The following is a 20987-nucleotide window of genomic DNA, read 5'->3' on the forward strand; positions in this document are numbered from 1 at the left end:
CTTCTCCAAATGCACAGCAAGATGTCTATTAACACCCCAGCCAACGCCGGCATCTCCACATCATGGCTACAATCTCCAAATGCAGATTCATTCTGTCTCTCAGAATTTCTTCCCATACTTTCCCCACCGAGGATTGACTGGTCTGTATTCCCTGGTTTATCCCTACCTCCCTTTTTGAATAATGGTACCACATTGTCTATCCTCCTGTCCTCCGGCACCTCTCCTGTGGCCAGAGACAAATTGAAAATTATTGCGACGCCCCTATTTCCTCCCTCAGCTGCCTAGGATACATTTCATCTGGCCCTGGAGACTGGTCTACTTTTAAGCCTGCCAGACCACTCAGAACCATCTCTTTGTCTATGTTAATCACTATAATTTTGTTACAATCCATCTCCCTGATTTCTATACCCATACTGTACCTCTCACAAGCGAACCCTACCTACATCCTCCGACTCCACACACAAATTACCACTGTGGTCCTTAATGGGCCCTACTCTTTCTCTAGCTATCCCTTTACCCTGATGGACTTAGGATTTTCCAATATTTTACCTGCCAGTATCCTTTCATGTCTCCTTTTTGTTTTATTTTCCTTTTGTAAGTTCCCGCTTTCACGTTCAGGAGCTGGTTTAGCACAGTGGGCTAAATAGCTAGCTTGTAATGCAGAACAAGGCCAGCAGCGCTGGTTCAATTCCCATACCGTCCTCTCCAAACAGGTGCCGGAATGTGGTGAGGGGCTTTTCAAAGTAACTTCATTGAACCCGACTTGTGACAATAAGCGATTATTATAAGCCTCTCAGGCTTCTGCTGTTTTGAGCCCTAGATATCTGCCTTAAGCCTCCCTTTTTTCTTTATCCAATGGTGTATATCCCTCGATATCCAGGTTAACTGGATTTGTTGGTCCCACTCTTTATCTTGATTGTAACATGTTGGCTCTGTATTCTCCCTATTTCCATCTTGAATGTGTCCCACTGTTTTGTCAGATTTACCTAAAAGTGTCTGCTCCCAGCCCCTTCTGACCAAATCATTTCTGATCTTATTAAAATCGGCTTTCCCCCAGTTTAGAACTTTGATCTCAAGTTCATCCTTGTCCTTTTCCATAACAATCATGAATCAAACAGAGTTATAATCACAGTCTACAAAATGCTTCCCCCACTGATACTTCAACCACTTACCCAGCTTTGTTACCGAAAATTAAGTCCAGGATCCTCTCTTGTAGGTCCTTGTACATACTGGCTTTAAAAGTTCTCCTGGACGCATTTTAAGAATTCTGCTCCCTCTAAACCTTTCACACTATGGCTACCCCAGTTAATATTGGGGAAGTTCAAATACCCCACTAGCCTATTACTTTTACACTTCTCTGAAATTTGCCTACACATCTGCTCTTCTATTTCTCTCGGACTGTTAGGAGGCCTATAGAACACTCCCAACAATGTGATTGCCCCTTTTTGGTTTTGAAGTTCTACCCATATGACTTCAGTTGAAAGAGCCTTCTAAGATGTTGTCCCTCCTTACTGCTGCAATTGATTCCTTGAACAAAATTATAATAATCATAATCTTTATTAGTGTCACGTCACAGGTGGCATGCTGGTTGGCGCGGGAACAGCTCCCGGGAATCGGGTTCAGTTCCACCCTCGGGTGGCTATCTCTGTGGAGTTTGCACCTTCTCCCGTGTCTGCTTGGGTTTCCTCCCACAGTCCAGAGATGTGCAGGTTAGGTGGATTGGCCATGCTAAATTGCCCCTTTGTGTCCAAAAGATTATGTGGGGTTATGGGGATAGGGTGGAGTCAAGGGCTGAAGTAGGAGGGCTGGTGCAGACTCGATGGGCCGAATGGCCACCTTCTGCATTGTAAATTCTATGATATGCCCTGTCAAAGACAAGATACCTTATAAAGGTCTTCAAGTGGCAGTTTCACTTTGTCAAACAAATTAACACTGGTGGAGGATGTTTTTAAGTAAATTTTATTTGAGTAATAAATGTTCAAATGACTGAGAACTTGTATTAACATTAGGAAATTATTTTAGCAGTTTCACAAGGAAAATTATTCAACTGTTTTGCAAATGTGAAAATAGACATGTCAAAGTGGCAGTAAAGCCTTGTAGAGCAACAAGTTTTATCCTCTGTCCAAAGCATTCCCTCATTTTATTTAAAAAATTCTGAAGATAATTCTAATTCAATTCGGAGATTTTCGGGCAGTATTTCCATGGGGTTCCCCATTGATGGATTGAGAATGAGAATTGCTGCAAAATTCTTGACAAAAATCGTAACTTTTTTGAGGCCATTTTGTTGACAACAAATAAAGTAGATTTCTGGATTACGCCATGAGTGTGGAAAATAGCATTTTTATTTGCTGGCAGTGTTTTGCAGAGTCTAGTGCCAGAATAGCCTTCCACCTTCTTTGATTGTTTGAGCTACACCACCTATCTAGGATCACTAGCGTTGTTTCACAATAAATGGCTAGAAAGAAAATTGTTCTTTTACAATAAAATCATTCTCCTAAAATGTGAGAGTGCTTTGAACAAAGTTTTCCCCTTTAAGGCGTTAAAATTGAAGTACATAGTGAACATGGATTGAAAACAGACACATTGTGTTCATTGATACCTGGAGAACTTTAAATTTTTACAAGTTCTGTGTAGACATTAAAAGACAGTTTAAATTGTTCATCTGGCAGGCTGTGTTGTGTATATACATCCCATCAAAAATAATTGCAGTTTCATTATGTAAACATATTTGATTTTTTAATTAAGTAATCTCAGGAAAAAGTCATGATTAAAGCTAGCAGCAATTTTTCAAACTGCTCAATACTATTGTTCAATAATGGGTGTTTGAAGTTTTATCATCTAAATATGAAGATGTACCTCAATGAAGTGTAACGAATCAGATAATGGCTCTTTCATCAACAGACCAGCTAGATTTGACTCCATTTCTTTTAAAGACAGATTTGACCATTCAGTACGTAGAATGGCCCACGGTTAATATTGTAGTGTGCCTTCTACAATGCATGCTTAGCCAAATTTAAAGCTTATGTGATGATACCAGCTTCAGTTTAAGATTTTCTGCAAGCTTGTCCATAAATTGGAAGGTGTTCAGGTAATCAGAGCGTTGCACTCTTCAAAAACAAAATCAGTGAATTTTAGTCAAGAATTATAGAAATAAATGTTGAAAAAAGACAGTTTCATTTTTTAATTTAAAAATTGGCAACTTAATCTATATTATTCAGTGTTTATACTATACCAAATTTTCATGTGCATTTTAAACCAATGATAAGCATTAACACAATTTTTTAAAAATTAAGTCACAGGATGTGGGCATCACTAGCTAGGCCAACATTTATTGCCCTCGAGAAAATGGCGGTGAGCTGCCTTCTTAAACCACTGCCAGCCATGCGGTGTAGGTAGACCTAGTGTTGTTAGGGAGGGAATTCCAGCATTCTGACCCAGCGACAGTAAAGGAACAGCAATATATATTCCCAAGTCAGGATGGTGAGTGTCTTGGAGGAGAACTTCCAGGTGATGGGTTCCAATGTGTCTGTTGCCCTTGTCCTTCTAGTTGGTAGAGGTCATGGGATTGGAAGGTGCTTCTAAGAATGCTTGGTGCATTCCTGCAGTGCATCTTGTAGATGATACACACTGCTGCTACTGTGCATCAGCTGTAAGCAGGGGCAACACTGTAGCACAAGTGGCTAGCACTGTGGCTTCACAGCGCCAGGGTCCCAGGTTCAATTCCCCTCTGGGTCACTGTCTGTGCGGAGTCTGCACGTTCTCCCCGTGTCTGCGTGGGTATCCTCCGGGTGCTCCGGTTTCCTCCCATAGTCCAAAGACGTGCAGGTTAGGTGGATTGGCCATGATAAATTTCCCTTAGTGGCCAAAAAGGTTAGGAGGGGATAGGGTGGAAGTGAGGGCTTAAGTGGGTCAGTGCAGACTCGAAGGAATGGCCTCCTTCTGCACTGTATATTCTATGTAAGGGGGTGAATATTTGTGCAAGGGGTGCCAATTAAGCAGGCTGCATTGTACTGGATAGAGTCAAGCTTTTTGAATTTTGTTGAAGCTGCACTTATCCAAGCAAGTGGAGACCATTCCATCACACTCCTGACTTGTGCCATGCAGTGATGGTGGACAGGTTTTGGGAAGTCAGGAGGTGAGTTTCTCACTGCAAGATTCTGAGCCTCTGACCTGCTCCTCTTGTTACAATATTGATGTGGCTAGTTAAGTTCAGCTTCTGGTCAATGGTAACTTAACCCCCAGGATGTTGATAGTGGGAGATTCAAAAATTGTGATGCCATTAAATGTCAAGAGACAATGGTTAAATTCTCTTGTTAGAGATTATCACTGCTTGGCATTTGTATGGGGTAAATATCACTAGTCAGCCCAAGCCTGAATGTTGTCCAAATCTTGCTGCATTTGGACATGAACTGCTTCAGTATCTGAGGAGTTGCGAATGATGCTGACCATTTGTGCAATAATCAGTCACTTCTGACTTTATGATGTAAAGAAGGTCATTAATGAAATAGCTGAAGCTGGTTGCAGTTACTGTTCTGAGGAACTCCTGCAGTGATGTCTTGTAATGGAGATAATTGATCCAGACAACCACCTTTATGGTAGGTATGACTCCAAGCAGTAGAGTTTCTTTTAACCTGAATCCCATTAACTCTGCAGTTTTGTACTTGATGCCCCTCACATTCAAATTTCACCATGTTGTCAAGGGGAGTCACGCTCACCTCACCTCTTTTGTCCATGTTTGAATCAAGGCTGTAATGAGGTCAGGAGCTGAACAACCCTGGCGGAACCCAAACTGGGCAAGATGTGCAGGGCATTTCTAAGCCAGTGCTCCATGATAGCACCTTCCATCACTTTATTGATGATTGAGTGTAGTCTGATGGGGTGTAGTCTGATGGGGTGGTAATTGGCTGCATTGGATTTGTATTGGGTTTTATGTACAGGAATACCCAAGCAATTTTTCACAACAGTATTGGGAATAATTATTTTTAAGATACAGAAGACAAGTTATTTATGAATTAAATTTCCCTGTGATAGTAGCAAATTACTGCAGATGCTGGATTCGGAAACAAAACAGAAAACAGCAGGTCTGACACATCGGTGGAGCGAGAACAGAGCTAACATTTTGAGACTGGGTGACTCTTTGTTAAAGCTAGAGAAAACTGAAAATAGGTTGAGATTTATACCTACTGCTTACCCCTATCATTATCACCATTATTTACATTCCCTTTGTCTTTTTGCCCATGACATCTTCGTCAATCTCCACATATCGCTGGCCCTCTATCCAGCCCCACTGCTCCACGCTCCCCTCTACTCAACAGTATAAATCTCATCCTATTTTCAGTTCTCTCTAGCTTTGAGAGTCATACAGACTTGGATAATTTTCTCTCCACAGATGCTGTCAGACCTTCTGAGATTGTGCAGCACTTAGCACTATGATAGTGTTCCACCTTCATACTTTCCTAGATTATGTTTACATATGGTAATCTTTTTTCCAGTTATTTTCGTGGGTTCAGCGACATTGGCCATCTGGTTAGTGAAACTAGAGTTTCCTATCAATCAGAATGCCTTTACCTATCCAATATCCAGGTAAATGTAGCGACAATCAGGGGTCAAAGAAAATGTCTTCATTTCTGTACTCTAGTTTACAGAATCACACAAAGGTTCCAGTACAGAAGGAGGCTATTTATCCTGTTGTGTCTGTGCTGGTTCTGACACAGCAATTTACCTAGTGCTGTTGTCCTGTCTTTCCCTGTCGTCTTTCCTTTTCAGATAATAATCCAATTCCCTTTGAAGTATTTTGATGAAACCTGGCTCACCACATTCCCAAGCTGTGCATTCCAGATCCCAACCATTCGCTGTGTGAAAAGGTTTTTTCCGAATGTCTCCATTGCTTTTTTGTCAATTACCTTAAATCTGTGTCCTCTTGTTTTTGATCTTTCACCAATGGGAACAGTTTCTCGATATCTACTCTGTCCCGATCCCTCACTATTTTGAGCTCCTCTTTCAAAACTCCTCTCAACTTTATTTTCTGCAGAAAAACAGTTCCAACCTCTCTAAACCAACTATGTAACTGAAGTTCCTCATCAGTGGAACCACTTGTGAAATATGGCATAATGTTATTGTTGCTGAATTAGCAATGATCTGGGTTTGAACCCCACTATGGCACATGATGAAATTTGAATTCAATAAAAATTAAATTTTAAAAAGAAATCTGGAATTATGAATGTACTGCTGACCATGAAACCATTGCGGATTGTTGTGAAGAACTGTCTGGTTCCTTCTTGAGAGAAGAAATCTGCCCTCATTGCCTGGTCTGGCCTACATGTGACTCCAGACCTACACCAATGTGGTTGACATATCCTCTGAAATGCATTCAAGGGCAAATAGGGATAGGCAATAAATGCTGGCACTCGCATCCCATGAATGAATATTTTAAAATCTTTACTGTAATCTCTTTAATGCATTCACATCTTTCCTGAAGTGTGGCTCCCAGAATTAGACAATATTCCACTTGAGGCCAAACCAGTATTTTATACAAATTTCACACAACGTCACAAATATATGCATCACATGATCAATTAGACGTCAACAACAGGAAGAATAATGATGCAAGACTGTAATTTGGGTAATTAGTCACTAGATAAATTTATTGAAAATTAAACAAGTAAAAGGATATTACCCAAGACAAATATTTATAGAACACAAGCTAATCTTAATATCAAAAGCAACAAAGATGTATCATCTGTGCCACCCTTCAACGCAAGGCTGACCCTCATTCTAAAATCCTTTTTTCTGCTATGGCAAGACTCCATGGCAGTGGATACAAGTCCTCAGGCTAGTTTTAAGCCAGAGTGTCCTCATACTGATGATTGAACAGAATACAGGAAACCAAAAGTAGTCCTACAAATGCCACAGAATTACCCACCAATAGTCAACACAAATCACAAATTCCTCACAAATCTTACTATCATTTCCAAAACAACTACCTTTATCAAGAAAACCCTCTTCCAAGAATGTCAATGACAAAGAACAGATGTGACCAAAACATCAATCGGGGTCGACTGGGGACCAGTTTCCAGTCGACCGAAAGCTTTGCACTCGGTACATGGGCAATGTGCGCTTTCTGCGCATTATGCATGCATGGGATCAATGTATCCTTTCTGCACATGTGCGGAGTCAGCACAGGCATGGCGTGTGCTTTCTTTGCACGCTTTTACCCTAGAAAAGGTGAGAGTAAACTTTATATGGTACAATAGCAACTAAATTATATAGCTATTGTGCATTTTTGGTGAAGGCAGCTATAAAAATCCTGCATAGGATGCTTCGATTGTGTTGAAAGCAGAATACAGTTGGCACTTACTTAGAATACTTTTCCCTTTTAACTGGGTTGACAACTGAATATTATACATTAAACCTTTACGATTTAGGGTACAGAAGCATACCTTATGTCCCAGGATTTGTAATCCAAAGGCCTGGATTAATGATCTGGAGACAAGAGTTTAAATCCCATCATGCAGTTGGAGAATTTAAATTCAATGAATTAAACAAAGTTAAAATTCTGGAACCAGTGATCACAAAAGTATCAGATTGTTATAAAAACCCACCTCTTTTACTAATGCCCTTTGGGGAGGAAATCTTTGCATAATAGTATTCAAACCTGTGCATGGTGCATTTTTCTTCTTTTTATCTATAGACAGGTACTGTATATAAAACAGATATTGTGCAATATGCTTGACTGTCCTTGTAGGGAAGGATGGGAAGACCACAATGGTAGATCGTATTAGGACGACAGTCGAAAAAGCAGATCTCAAGTCACTAAAATCTGGGCACTCCGGACATAGAATATCTGAACTGAATGGCAAGGTTTGTTTCTAAGAAACCAATTGATCTTGTACCACTGTGTTAATCTGTGATGTTAGGAACTTAACACTTGTTCAATAAAGTATCAAGCTCTCTGCTTCGGACAGAATATAATGAGAGAATGAATTGAACAGACAATATATTTAGCTATCTTTAATCACAGTAGGAACAAATTAATGCCTTCATATTAGACATGAATTAATATTTCTGCCAATTTATGATTCAGCAGGTAGAGTTAACCATCTATATACGGTGATTGAAAATTAGTAATCCAGAATAGACCAGTCACATCATGAAAATAATAATAGATCTACAAGAAAAAAAAAAGGTTTCTTTAAACTTTTTTTTTAGCCCTGGCCAGTATTGATACTTACTTTGGTAGACCTTTGATACATGCAGCCAAATCCTTAGTCATGAAGCCAGACTCAATAGTTTCTATACAAACTTCTTCTAATAAGGTACTGAATGTCTGCAGTGCAGAGTTACCATCCAGCTTTGCCCTATGGGATAGTCCTCGAGTCCAAGCAAAGATAGAAGCTTAAAACAATGTAGGGGGTGGGGGTAGCGGAAGGAAGAACATACATTAAAAACACTGGTATGCAAGGCAATTAAAGTCCTGTTATGATTCAACAGATTGTGGTATATACTCTCCGTTATCCCTACACATTAAGTACAGAAAAACACCCTTGAGTGGTTCACAGCTCACAGAAGAAAAATATAAAACAAATGGTGCTGTGCTACAAAGGGAGAGGTAGCCACATATTTTGTAGGCTGGCAAGAAATGAAGCTGATAGTTTTAGGGGTTTCTAGGTATTAAGGGCTAAAGCAACTGAAGGCTTTACTGTCATTGATGGCTGAAGAGAGGCCAGGAACAGAAAAGCATACAAATGTATACTCAGTGTATAGGGAGGGTTGCAAGGTTGGAGGAAGTTGCAAAGTTAAATTAAATCGGACCATGGAAGGGGTTATAGGTGAAGGAAAGAAGTTTAAATTCAAACCATTAGGAATAGCTATCCAGAGGAATTCATAGGTAGGTGTGATGGGCAATCACTGCAAGACAATACACAGGCAGATGAATCTTAGATGCATTGAGAGGATGGAAGATCAGCAGGAAAACGATGAAGAAATCAAGCCTATGGTTGTCGGAAGAATGGATAAGAATTTTAGTAGAAGTGAGAGTTAATTAGTGAAACAGACGGATAACATTGTGGAAGCGAGAAATTTTGGTGATGCATAGGATTTAGGGTTTGAAAATTAGCATATCCGGTAAAGAATTAGAAATTTGTGAAGAAGCTGGAGGGAGGAAGAGGAGTATAGTTGTGTTAAAAGAGTTGTGGATTGTATTGGAGATAAAGAAGTGATCAGAGATCTGAAGTGCCAATAGACAGGTGAGATGATAGTATATTGTTCAGAAACTATACAGGGCTTTGACAAAGTGACTTAAGAAAAGCCATTTCTTGAGCAGACATCAATTTAAAATAGTCATAAAAATAGTGATAGGGGTTAGGAGACATTTCCTTAGTCAAGTGTTCAGAGCACGCTATGCTTTGCGACAGAAAATTGTTAAGAGAAATCATTGAAGCTTTGAAGGAAAAAGTGAATATAGTTGAAGAAGGGTAAAGGCATTAAAATTAGTTTTGGTCTGCTCCAACAAAGATGACACAGGCAAATGATCTTCTGGAATCTTTTATGGTTCTAAACATGAAAATTAATATCTTATATTCCTTAAAATTACTACTTATACTCATAATTAAACTTATATAATAAGGAAGGCAAAACAAAATAATGTTACCAATTGGATTGGTTGAGGTTTCCTTGCCCTGCTGGTGCATACGGTAATGGCGTGTCACAGTCCCATGGGCTGCCTCAGCTTCTACTGTCTTACCATCAGGACAGATCAATACACTAGTCATCATTCCCAGTGAGCCATATCCTGCACCGGATTAGAAACATATCTTCTTATCCAACACAAAATAAAAATAAAAACATATTTCAATATGTGAGTAATTAGCTAAAAATATGGACTGGAGTAACAACTCCTAATTTTCAGTCAAATAGAGACTGAGTAGAGAAAAGAATCGGAGGCAATTTTCTCAATAATTCCTGCATTTTCTAATGAATTTGCCAATCTATTTCTTCATCTGTTGGATTAATTTGAAAATAAGTCTGGAATTACAAGAATATTTTTGAATTTGCAAATTCTGATAAACATTAGGCTAATCGACAAATTCATCAGTACAATTAGCTGTTTACTATACATTATCAAGCATAATCTATCAAAGATAAATGTAGTTGCTATTACCTTGTGCAATAGAATCAGATTGCACATCACCATCGTAATTCTTACAGGCCCAAATGAAGCCTCCCTCAGATTTTAATGCTTGAGCTACCATGTCATCAATTAGTCTGTGCTCATACCAGATTCCTTTAGCCTCAAATTGTCCTTTATATTGTCTGCAAAGAGACAGCAATTCTTAATTAGAAAAGAACATTTTCATGGCCGAAAAAAAAGATGCACAATTAGCATTCTGACCTCAACAGCTTTACCGTAAAGTTAAGATTTCCAAATATTTATATTTACACTGCTCTCCTCGTTTTAAGTACCAAAATGTTGTCTTCTGCCACTGTGTTTCTTACTTCAGTTGGTAAGCTAGCCAGTTTGGTCCATAGCTCCTTTATGGATCACTGCCATTGTATTATGATCATGTTTCTTGTTCATCAATCAAGGAATTACATGAGCAAGTGAACCTCAGTCCAAAGTGCCCATCCTCTTTTGTAACTGAAGGAGCTTCAAACAGTAAGATTCCTTTGCAAGCAAGTAAAATAATGAAGTAGGAGAAAGGCGATTGTTGCAGGGATGGCAAGAAAAACATTTCTCAAATGGTTATTTAAAAAAAGTTACTTTTCGAAGATTTCCTGGAATATGTCCTTGAATCGTCCATCATATCTCTTCAAGATGGTATTCTTTGTGCTCATGTATAACGGCCAACCTTTAGCAAGAGCTTGTTGGAAGGAGCTATGAGCGAAGTCCCTAATAGAGGAGTCAGTGTTGTACATTCCCAAAGCAACTCCTCCCCCATCTGAAACAGAAAGCAGTTTCAGTGACCTTTTTTACAAAGCTGCATGTAATAAAAGTAACATCACTTCCAGTGGGGCAATGAGCTCAGCGGTCACACAAAAGGTAGCTCTCTTGGGAACTTTAATTAAGGCTCTTGTAACTCATCAAGCGGACACAAAACGCAACAAAATCCCCCCCACCCCCATTGTCTCCTCCAAACTTACAACCAATCAAGGAAATACCATCAAACCAGCCACAAAGCCGGGAGAGAAGAACCCCAACTTCAGAGCGAAGCATGGTGGATCAAACAGGGTCGCCAACACAAACACTGGCCCACCCATCGATGGAGTAGTTGCTGGAGCTCCAGAAACACAGGGATTCTATAAAAGGACCTCATGTTGGCCATGAAAACCACTCTGGCCCCCATTAAAGAGGTGTAGAACAGAACAAAGCAGAGAATGGAGACCCAGGAAGTAACGGTGTAGGACCTGGAGAAAACGGCCACCGACCGGAGCGAGCAGATCGCCTCGCTCGAGGTCAAGGTGGCAAGGTTGGTAACAACCCAGAAAGTGCTCAAGGGGAAGGCTGACGATCAGGTGAACAGGTCCCATCGTCAGAACCCGAGAATTATAGAGCTACCTGAGGGCACAGAGGGCAGAAACCCAACAGTGCATGTCACAAAGACGCCCTGGAAGCTGATCGGAAGGGAAGGCTTCGCAAAATCCCCAGAGGTGGACCGGGCCCACAGGTTGCTCCAACAAAGTTCCAAATCAGGAGAACCTCTGTGGGTAATAATTATGAAACTACATAAGTTTCAGGACGAAGAGCGGGTGCTAATCTGTGCGAGGAGAATGCGGCTGTGTAGGTGGGAAGGACATATAATCGCACATGGGGATGGTTCCATTCCAAAAAACCATGGCGGGGATTCCCGACCTAGACTCCCACCGACTCATCATGGGGGGGGGGGGGGGGGGGGGGGGAAGACTTCAAATGTGTACAGGACCCAATGACGGATAAATCCAGCTCCAAATCAGGGAAACAATTGGTAATGACAAAGGAACTGAACACTTTTATGGAACAAATGGGGTGGGTGGGCCAATGGAGGTTCAGCTATCCAAGGGAGAAGGAGTTCTTCTTCCAGGTTCACAAAGTATATTCCCATATCAATCTCTTTGCAGTGGGCAAATCAGTGCTTCCAGTGGTAGTAGGGGCGGAATACTCTGCTATAGTAATCTCAGACCACCAACACTATGAGATTGGCGACGGGTCATAAGTCAAAGGAGCAGAATTAGGCCATTCAGCCCATCGAGTCTGCTCCACCATTCAATCATGGCTGATTGTTTCTAATCCCCATTCTCCTGCCTTCTCCCCATAACCCTTGATTCCCTTATTAATCAACAACTTATCTATCTCTATCTTAAAGACACTCGGTGACTTAGACTCCACAGCCTTTTACAGCAATCAGTTCCACATATTCAGCATCCTTTGGCTGAAGAAATTCCTCCTCATCTCTGTTTTAAAAGAATGTCCCTTCAGTCTGAGGCTGTGCTCTCGGATTTTAGTTTCTCCTACTAGTGGGAACATCCTCTCCACGTTCACTCTATCTAGGCCTCTCAGTATTCTGTAAGTTTCAATGAGATCCCCTTCATCCTTCTAAACTCCATCGAGTACAGACCCAGAGTCCTCAAGGCACAGAGAGCGAGTGCAGCTGAACACGTGGCTACAGGGCTGCTGCAGGAGGGAAGGCTTCAGATATGTGGATCATTGGGATGCCTTCTGGGAAAGGTGGGACCTGTACAGGAAGGACAGATTGCTCCTAAACTGGAGCGGTCCCAATATCCTGGGTGGGAGGTTTGCTGGAGCTCATCAGGAGGATTTAAACTAGTTTGGCAGGGGATGGGAACCAGAGCTATGGATCATAGGATAGGGTAGCTGTTGAACAGGCAGAAGTAGTATGTAGCGAGTCTGTGAAGAAGGATAGACAGTTGATAGGGCAAAGTTGCACTCGGTGGAATGGGTTAAAGTGTGTCTGTTTCAATGCAAGGAGTGTCAGGAATAAGAAAGATGAACTTAAGAGCATGGATCAGTACTTAGAACTATAATATTATGGTCATTACAGAGACATGGATTTCATAGGGGCAGGAATGGTTGTTAGATGTTCCGGGGTTTAGATGTTTTAAGAAGAATAGGGAGGGAGGTAAAATAGGAGGCGGAGTGGCACTGTTAATTTGGGAGTGCATCACAGCTGCAGAAAAGGTAGACGAGGAGAGTTTGTCTACTGAGTCAGTATGGGTGGAAGTCAGAAACAAGAAAGGAGCAGTCACTTTATTGGGAGTTTTCTATTGACCCCCCAATAGCAGCAGAGAGATGGAGGAACAGATTGGGCAGCAGATCTTGGAAAGGTGCAGAAGTAACAGAGTTGTTGTCATGGGTGGCTTCAACTTCCCTAATATTGACTGGAGCCTCGTTACTGCAAATGGTTTGGATGGAGCAGATTTTGTCAGGTGTGTACAGCAAGGATTCCTGACTCAATATGTAGATAGGCCGACTAGGAGGGAGGCCATATTGGATTTGGTGCTTGGCTACGAACCAGGCCAGGTGTCAGATGTCTTGGTGGAAGAGCATTTCGGTGACAGCGACGACAACTCCTTGACCTTTACCAGAGTCATGGGGCGTCATTCTCCGACCCCCCAGCGGGTCGGAGAATGGCCGTTGGCCGCCGTGAATCCCGCCCCCGCCGGTTGCCGAAGTCTCCGGTACCGGAGATTGGGCAGGGGCGGGAATCGGGCCGCGCCGGTTGGCGGGCCCCCCCGCTCAATTCTCCGGCCCGGATGGGCTGAAGTCCCGCCGAGAAATTGCCTGTCCCGCCGGCGTAAATTAAAGTAGGTATTTACCGGCGGGACAAGGCGGCGTGGGCGGGCTCCGGGGTCCGAGGGGGGGGTGGGGGGCGCGGGGGGATCTGGCCCCGGGGGGTGCCCCCACGGTGGCCTGGCCCGCAATCGGGGCCCACCGATCCGCGGGCGGGCCTGTGCCGTGGGGGCACTCTTTCCCTTCCGCCTCCGCAATGGCCTCCACCATGGCGGAGGCGGAAGAGACTCTCCCCACTGCGCATGCGCGGGAAACTGTCAGCGGCTGCTGACACTCCCGCGCATGCGCCGCCTGGGGATGTCATTTCCGCGCCAGCTGGCGGGACAACAAACGCCGTTTCCGCCAGCTGGCGGGACGGAAATCCCTCCGCCGCCGGCCTAGCCCCTCAATGTTGGGGCTCGGCCCCCAAAGATGAGGAGCATTCCGCACCTTTGGGGCGGCGCGATGCCCGTCTGATTGGCGCCATTCTGGGCGCCAGTCGGCGGACATCGCGCCGTTGGGGGAGAATTTCGCCCATGGAGAGGGATAGGAACAGACAGTATGGGAAGGTATTTAATTGGGGGAGGTGAAATAATACTGCTATTAGACAGGAGCTGAGGAGCATAAAGTGGGAACAGTTGTTCTTGGGGAAATGCACAAAAGTAATGTGGGGGTTGTTTAAGGAACACTTGCTGCGAGTGCCAGATAGTTTTGTTCCACTGAGACGAGGAAGGAATGGCAAGGTGAAGGAGCCTTGGATGACAAGAGAAGTGGAGCTTCTAGTCAAGAGGAAGGAGGAAGCTTACGCTTCTAGTCAAGAGGAAGAAGGAAGCTTACGTAAGGTTGAGGAAGCAAGGATCTGGCATGGCTCTAGAGGGTTACAAGGTAGCCAGGAAGGAACTCAAAAATGGACTTAGGAGAGCTAGAAGGGGGCATGAAAAAACCCAGGTGGGAAAAACCCCAAGCCGCTCTACACTAATGTGGGAAATAAGAGGATGATCAGAGTGAGAGTAGGGCCAATCAGGGATAGTGGAGGGAACTTGTGCCTAGAGTCTGAGGAGATAGGGGACGCCCTAAATGAATATTTTGCTTCAGTATTCACTAGAGAGGGACCTTATTGCTCAGGAGAACAACGTGAACTAGGTTGATAGACTCGAATTGGTTGATATTAAGGAGGTGGTGTGCTGGAAATTTTGAAAAGCATCAGGATAGATGAGTTCCCTGGGCCTGACAGGATATACCCAAGGTTACTACAGGAAACGAGGGAGGAGACTGCTGCGCCGTTGGCGATGATCTTTGTGTCCTCACTCTGGAGTAGTACCGGATGATTGGAGGGAGGCGAATATTGTTCCCCTGTTCAAGAAAAGTAAATAGGGCAATCCATAGAAATTACAGACAAGTCAGTCTTACGTCTGTGGTGAGCAAAATGTTGGAAAGGATTCTGAGAGATAGGATTTATGATTATTTAGAAATGCATAGTTTGATTAAAGATAGTCAGCATGGCTTTGTGAGGGGCAGGTCGTGCCTCACAATCCTCATTGAATTCTTTGAGGATATGACGAGACACATTGATGAAGATCAGGCAGTGGACATGGTGTATATGGATTTCAGTAAGGCATCTGATAAGGTTCCCCATGGTAGGCTCATTCAGAAAGTTAGGGAGCATGTGATACAGGGAAATTTGGCAGTCTGAATAAGGAATTGGCTGGCCAAAAGAAGAGACAGCGAGTGGTAGTGGTTGGAAGGTAGTCCACCTGGAGGTCGGTGACCAGTGGTGTCCCGCGGGGATCTGTTCTGAGACCTCTGCTCTTTGTGGTTTTTATAAATGACTTGGATGAGGAAGTGGAAGGATGGGTTAGTAAGTTTGCCAATGACACAAAGGTTGGTGGAGTTGTAGATAGTGTCGAGGGCTGTTGCAGGTTACAAGACATTGACAGGCTGCAGAGCTGGGCTGAGAAGTGGCAGATGAGTTCAACCGAGATAAATGTTAAGCGATTCATTTTGGAAGGTCGAATTTGAATGCTGAACACACAGTTAAAGGCAGGATTCCTGGAAGTGTGGAAGAACAGAGGGATCTTGGGGTCCACGTACATAGATCCCTCAAAGTTGCCACCCAGGTTGATAGGGTGTTAAGAAGGCGTATGGTGTGCTGGCTTTCATTAACAGGGGGACTGAGTTTTGAGAGCCGCGAGGTTTTGCTGCAGCTTTATAAAACCCTGGTTAGACTACACTTGGAATATTGCGTCCAGTTCTGTTTGCCTCATTATAGGAAGGATGTGGAGGCTTTGGAGACGGTGCAGAGAATGCTGCCTGGATGGAGGGCATATCTTATGAAGAAAGGTTGAGGGAGCTAGGGCTATTCTCACTGGAGCGAAGAAGGAAGAGAGGTGACTTGATAGAGGTGTATAAGGTGATGGGAGGCATCGATAGAGTGGATAGCCAGAGACTTTTCCCCAGGGCGGAAATGGCTGTCACGAGGGGACACAATTTTAAAGGTGATTGGAGGAAGATATAGAGGAGATGTCAGAGGTATGTTCTTTACAGAGTGGTGGGTGCATGGAATGCACTGCCAGCAGAGGTGGTGGAGTCAGAGTCATTAGGGACATTTAAGCAAATCTTGGACAGGCACATGGACAGCAGTAAATTGAAGGGGTGAAAGTTAGGTTGAACTTAGATTAGGATAAATGGTCAGCACAACATTGTGGGCCGATGGGCCTGTACTAATGTTCTAACTGCACCTCATATGACAAGTCCTTCATTCTAGAGATCATTCTTGTGAACCTCCTCTGGACACTCTCCAAGGCCAACACATCCTTCCTTAGATACAGGGTGAAAAATGCTCACAATATTCAAAATTGGGTCTGACCAGAGCCTTTTACAGCCTCAACAGTACACCCCTGCTCTTGTATTCTAGCCCTCTCGACATGAATGCTAACATTATATTTGCCTTCCTCACTGCCGACTGAACCTGCACATTAACCTTAAGAAACTCCTGAACTAGGATTCCCAAGTCCCTTTGTGCTTCAGATTTCTGAAGCCTGTTCCCATTCAGAAAATATTTTATGCCTCTATTCTTCTTACCAAAGTGCATTACCTCAAATGTTTCCACATTGTATTCCATCTGCCACTTGTTTGTCCACTCTCCTAGCATGTCCAGCTTCTGCAACTTCCCTGCTTACTCAACACTACCTGTCCCTCTACATATATTTGCATCATTTGCAAAATATAGCAACAATGCCCTCAGTTCCTTCTTCCAGATCATGAATGTATATCATGAATAGCTGTCGTCCCAACACTGACCCCTGCGGAATACCATTCGTCACCGGCTGCCATCCTGAAAAGGACCCCTTTATCCCCACTCTCTGCTTTCTGCCAGTCAGCCAATCCTCTAGCCATGCCAGTACCTTGCCCCTAACACCATGGGCTCTTATCTTATTTAGCAGCCGCCTGTACGGCATCTTGAAATCCCAAAAAATCGCGTTCACTGGTTCTCCTTTGTCTAACTTCCTAGTTACCTCCTCAAAGAATTTTAACTGATTTGTCAGGCATGACCTCCCCTTGACGAATCCGTGCAGATCCAGTCTTATTTTACCATGCACTTCTACACACTCCCCAATCTCATCCTCAATAATACTCTAAAATCTTACCAACAACCGAAGTCAGGCTAACTGGCCTATAATTTCCTGTTTTCTGCCTCCCTCCCTCCCTTCTGAAACAGGGGTGTTACATTATATACTTTCCAATCCTCTGGGACCCTCCCTGCCTCCAGTCTGGGTGATTTATCCACCTTCAATCCTTTCAGTTTCTCCAGCACCTTCTCCTTAGTGATGGCTACAACACTCACCTCTACCCCGGACTCTCTTCAAGTTCTGGTATCCCACTGGTGTCTTCCATTGTGAAGACTGATGCAAAGTACCTATTCAGTTTCTCTGCCATTTCATTGTTCTCTATTACTACTACTCCAGCCTTATTTTCCAATGGTCCAATATCTATTCTTGCCACTCTCTTACCTTTTATGTATCGAAATAAAATTCTTGCAATCTTCTTTTATATTACTAGCCAGCTTACATTCATAGAATCATAGAATTTACAGTGCAGGAGGCCATTCGGCCCATCGAGTCTGCACCGGTCCTTGGAAAGAGCACCCTACTTAAGTCCACACATCCACCCTATCCCCGTAACCTGGTAATCCCACCTAACCTTTTTAGACACTAAGGGCAATTTAGCACGGCCAATTCACCTAACCTGCATATTTTGGACTGTGGGAGGAAACCGGAGCGCTTGGAGGAAACCCACGCAGACACGGGAAGAACATGCAGACTCCGCACAGACAGTGACCCAATCCGGGAATCGAACCTGGGACCCTGGAGCTGTGACGCAACAGTGCTAACCACTGTGCTACCGTGCCGCCCGTAGATTTAATTCCTTGGCCGGGAATCGAACCCGGGCCGAGGCATTAAGAACACCAAATCCTAACCACTACAACACCAGGGAAGCTGATCACTAATGCTTTTGTATTGTTTACCCGCAATCTCTTAGCATATTTCATCTTTTCCACCCTTATTGCTTTTTTAGTTGTCCTCTGCTTGCTTTGAAAGGCTTCCCAATCCTCTGTCTTCCCACCAATCTTCATCACATTGTATGCTTTTTATTTTGTTTTTATGCTGTCCTTGACTTCCCTGGTCAGCCACAGCTGCCTTGTCCTCCCTTTGACCAGTTTCCTCCTCCTCGGGCTGAATTTCTGTTGTGCCTCCCGAATAACCCCAAAACTCCTGCCAATGCTGTTCAACTGTCTTCCCTGCTAGGCTCCCCTTCCAATCAACTCTGGCCAGCTCCTTTCCTCATATCTTTGTAGTTACCTATATTCAATTGTAAAACCATCACGTCTGATTCCAGTTTCACCCTCTCAAACTGCAAGGTGAATTCATATTGTGGTCACTGTCCCCCAAGGGTTCCCTCGCCTTAAGTTCCCTAATCAAGTCTGCCTCATTTCACATCACCAAATCCAGAATTTCTGTTCCCTAGTGGGCTCTACGACAAGCTGCTCCAAGAAAACAATCTTGTAGACATTACACAAATTCCTTCTCTTGGGATCCACTACCAACCTGATTTTCCCAGTCCACCTGCATATTGAATTCCCCCATGATTACTGTAATATTGCCTTTCTCATATGTCTTTTCTATCTCCTGATTTATTTTCTGCCCCATATCCAGACTACTGCTAGTGAGGGCCGTACATAACTCCCATCAGGGCCTTTTTTCTTTTGCAATTCCTCAACTCTACGTCTTTCAACCCTATAATCGCTTCTTGCTATCAATTTAAATTCATTTCTTATGAACAATGCAACCCGCCCCCTCTGTCCATCTGTCTGTCCTTTTAATAGGACACATATCCTGAGATATTTAGAACCAACCCTGATCCCCTTGCAGCCATCCATATCTCTGTGATGCCCACATTATACCTGCCAACTTCAAGGTGCGCAACATGCTCATTTTGTATACTGCGCGCATTTAGATACATCACCCTCAGTCCGGCGTTGACCGACCCCTCCTCATAGTTGCCCCTTCATTGCTGTGCCTGAATCATAGAATTTACTGTGCAGAAGGAGGGCATTCGGCCCATCGAGTCTGAACCAGCCCTTGGAAAGGGCACCGACTCAAGCCCACGCCTCCACCCTATCCCCGTAACCCCACTTAACCTTTTTGGACACTAAGGGCAATTTAGCATGGCCAATCCACTTAACCCGCACATCTGATTCCTGCTGCTTTCTACTCTTTGTTCTATTACGTGATCTGGAAACTTTACTAACCTCCCCTGAGACCTCGGCGTCACTAACTCATTTAAAGTCTTCATCATTAACCTGCACTCTTATCTTCTCCTTTAACTTTGATTTTCTAATTTTCCATACAACTGAAACCCCCCCCCCCACCATTAGTTAGTTTAATGGATACAGCCATCCTCGCCAACAAGGCATTCTGCAAAACCATCGGTGGGTATGTAACCTGCAACCAAAATGGGGAGGTCTCACCCTCCACATTCTGAGAGACACTCAAGGCGGTGATGAGGGGAGAAATAATAGCAATTAGGGCACATCGGGACAGGAAAGAGAGGGCAGCTAGGCAATGGCTGATCAGCCCCATATTGGAAGTGGATCGGTGGTACTCCATGGCCCCGATGGTGGTACTGCTGGCGAAGAGGAAAAATACAAATGGAACTTGACCTGCTCTCCACCGAGAAAGCAAGTGCACCAACTCCGCCAGACATGGGTGATCTCTAATGAGCATGGAGACAAGGTCAACTGCCTACTGGCTCACCAGCTGAGAAAGCAGGCAGGACGAGGGAGATAGCACAGGTGAAGGACAGCAGTAGTAAGGTGGTCACAGAGCTAGGTAAGATCAACGAGGCCTCTGCGACCTTCTATTAGGAACTATACACCCGGGAAGAAGGCACATTAAGTGATCATCTTCCTGGACGCAGAGAAGGCGAATGGAGGTACTGGAATGGTTTTGGTTTGGGCCAGGGTTAATCTCATGGGTGAAGCTACTGTACTGCGCTTCCATAGCGAGCATACAGACAAACACCACCAGCTCCGAATACATATGGCTGCACAGAGGCATGAGGCAGCAATGCCCTTTATCCCTGTTATTTGCCCTGGCATTCGAGTCATTGGCTATCGCTCTCAGATCAGCGAAGGGACAGAGAGTAATTCAGAGGTGAGATGGAGCACAGAGTGTCACTCTATGCGGATGACCTGCTCCTCTACATCTCAAGCCTCTTGCCAGCATGGGAGGAATAATAATAATAATAACCTCCTCAGTGAGTTCAGAGCTTTTTCAGGTTACAAACTTGAGCAAGAGCGAAATCATCCCCGTGAATCCGCAGTGGGGAGAAGCAAAGCTGGGGAAGCAGCCGTTTAAGTTGGCCCAAATCAAAACCCAAGTTTGGTGGAAGAGGTAAAGAGAGACCTGCAGAACCGGGACTCACTTCGCTCTCCCTGGTGGGAAGAGTGCAGACAAACAAAATTAATGTGCTGCCAAGATTTCTCTTCCTGCTCAGATCCCTCCCAATCTTCATCCCCAAGTCAGTCAGAAAAATAAGACAAACTAATCTTTTGGTGGGGCGGGGAGTGGGGAAAGAGAGGATAAACCCTAGATCGGTAAGAGTGCCCTACAAATATAGAGGAAAATGGGGGCCTGGCCCTCCCAGACCTGCCATTTAATCACTG

The 20987-nt window shown here is 43.8% G+C and overlaps 1 protein-coding gene across 1 annotated transcript in view; it reads right to left on the reverse strand.

Annotated features, from left to right (window-relative positions):
- Nucleotides 1-1943: 1943 nt before the first annotated feature.
- idh1 (isocitrate dehydrogenase (NADP(+)) 1) overlaps nt 1944-20987 on the reverse strand; it is a 46795-nt gene continuing 27751 nt past the window's right edge. The window contains exons 5-9 of the mRNA XM_072479985.1: nt 10760-10937; nt 10160-10311; nt 9650-9790; nt 8232-8394; nt 1944-3107 (exon numbers count right to left, since the gene is read on the reverse strand). Of these exons, the coding sequence (XP_072336086.1) occupies nt 3014-3107; nt 8232-8394; nt 9650-9790; nt 10160-10311; nt 10760-10937 (728 nt within the window). The 3' untranslated portion in view covers nt 1944-3013. The remainder of the gene's footprint in view (nt 3108-8231; nt 8395-9649; nt 9791-10159; nt 10312-10759; nt 10938-20987) is intronic.

This window comes from Scyliorhinus torazame, chromosome 2 (assembly GCF_047496885.1).
Source record: "Scyliorhinus torazame isolate Kashiwa2021f chromosome 2, sScyTor2.1, whole genome shotgun sequence".
NCBI lineage: Eukaryota > Metazoa > Chordata > Chondrichthyes > Carcharhiniformes > Scyliorhinidae > Scyliorhinus > Scyliorhinus torazame.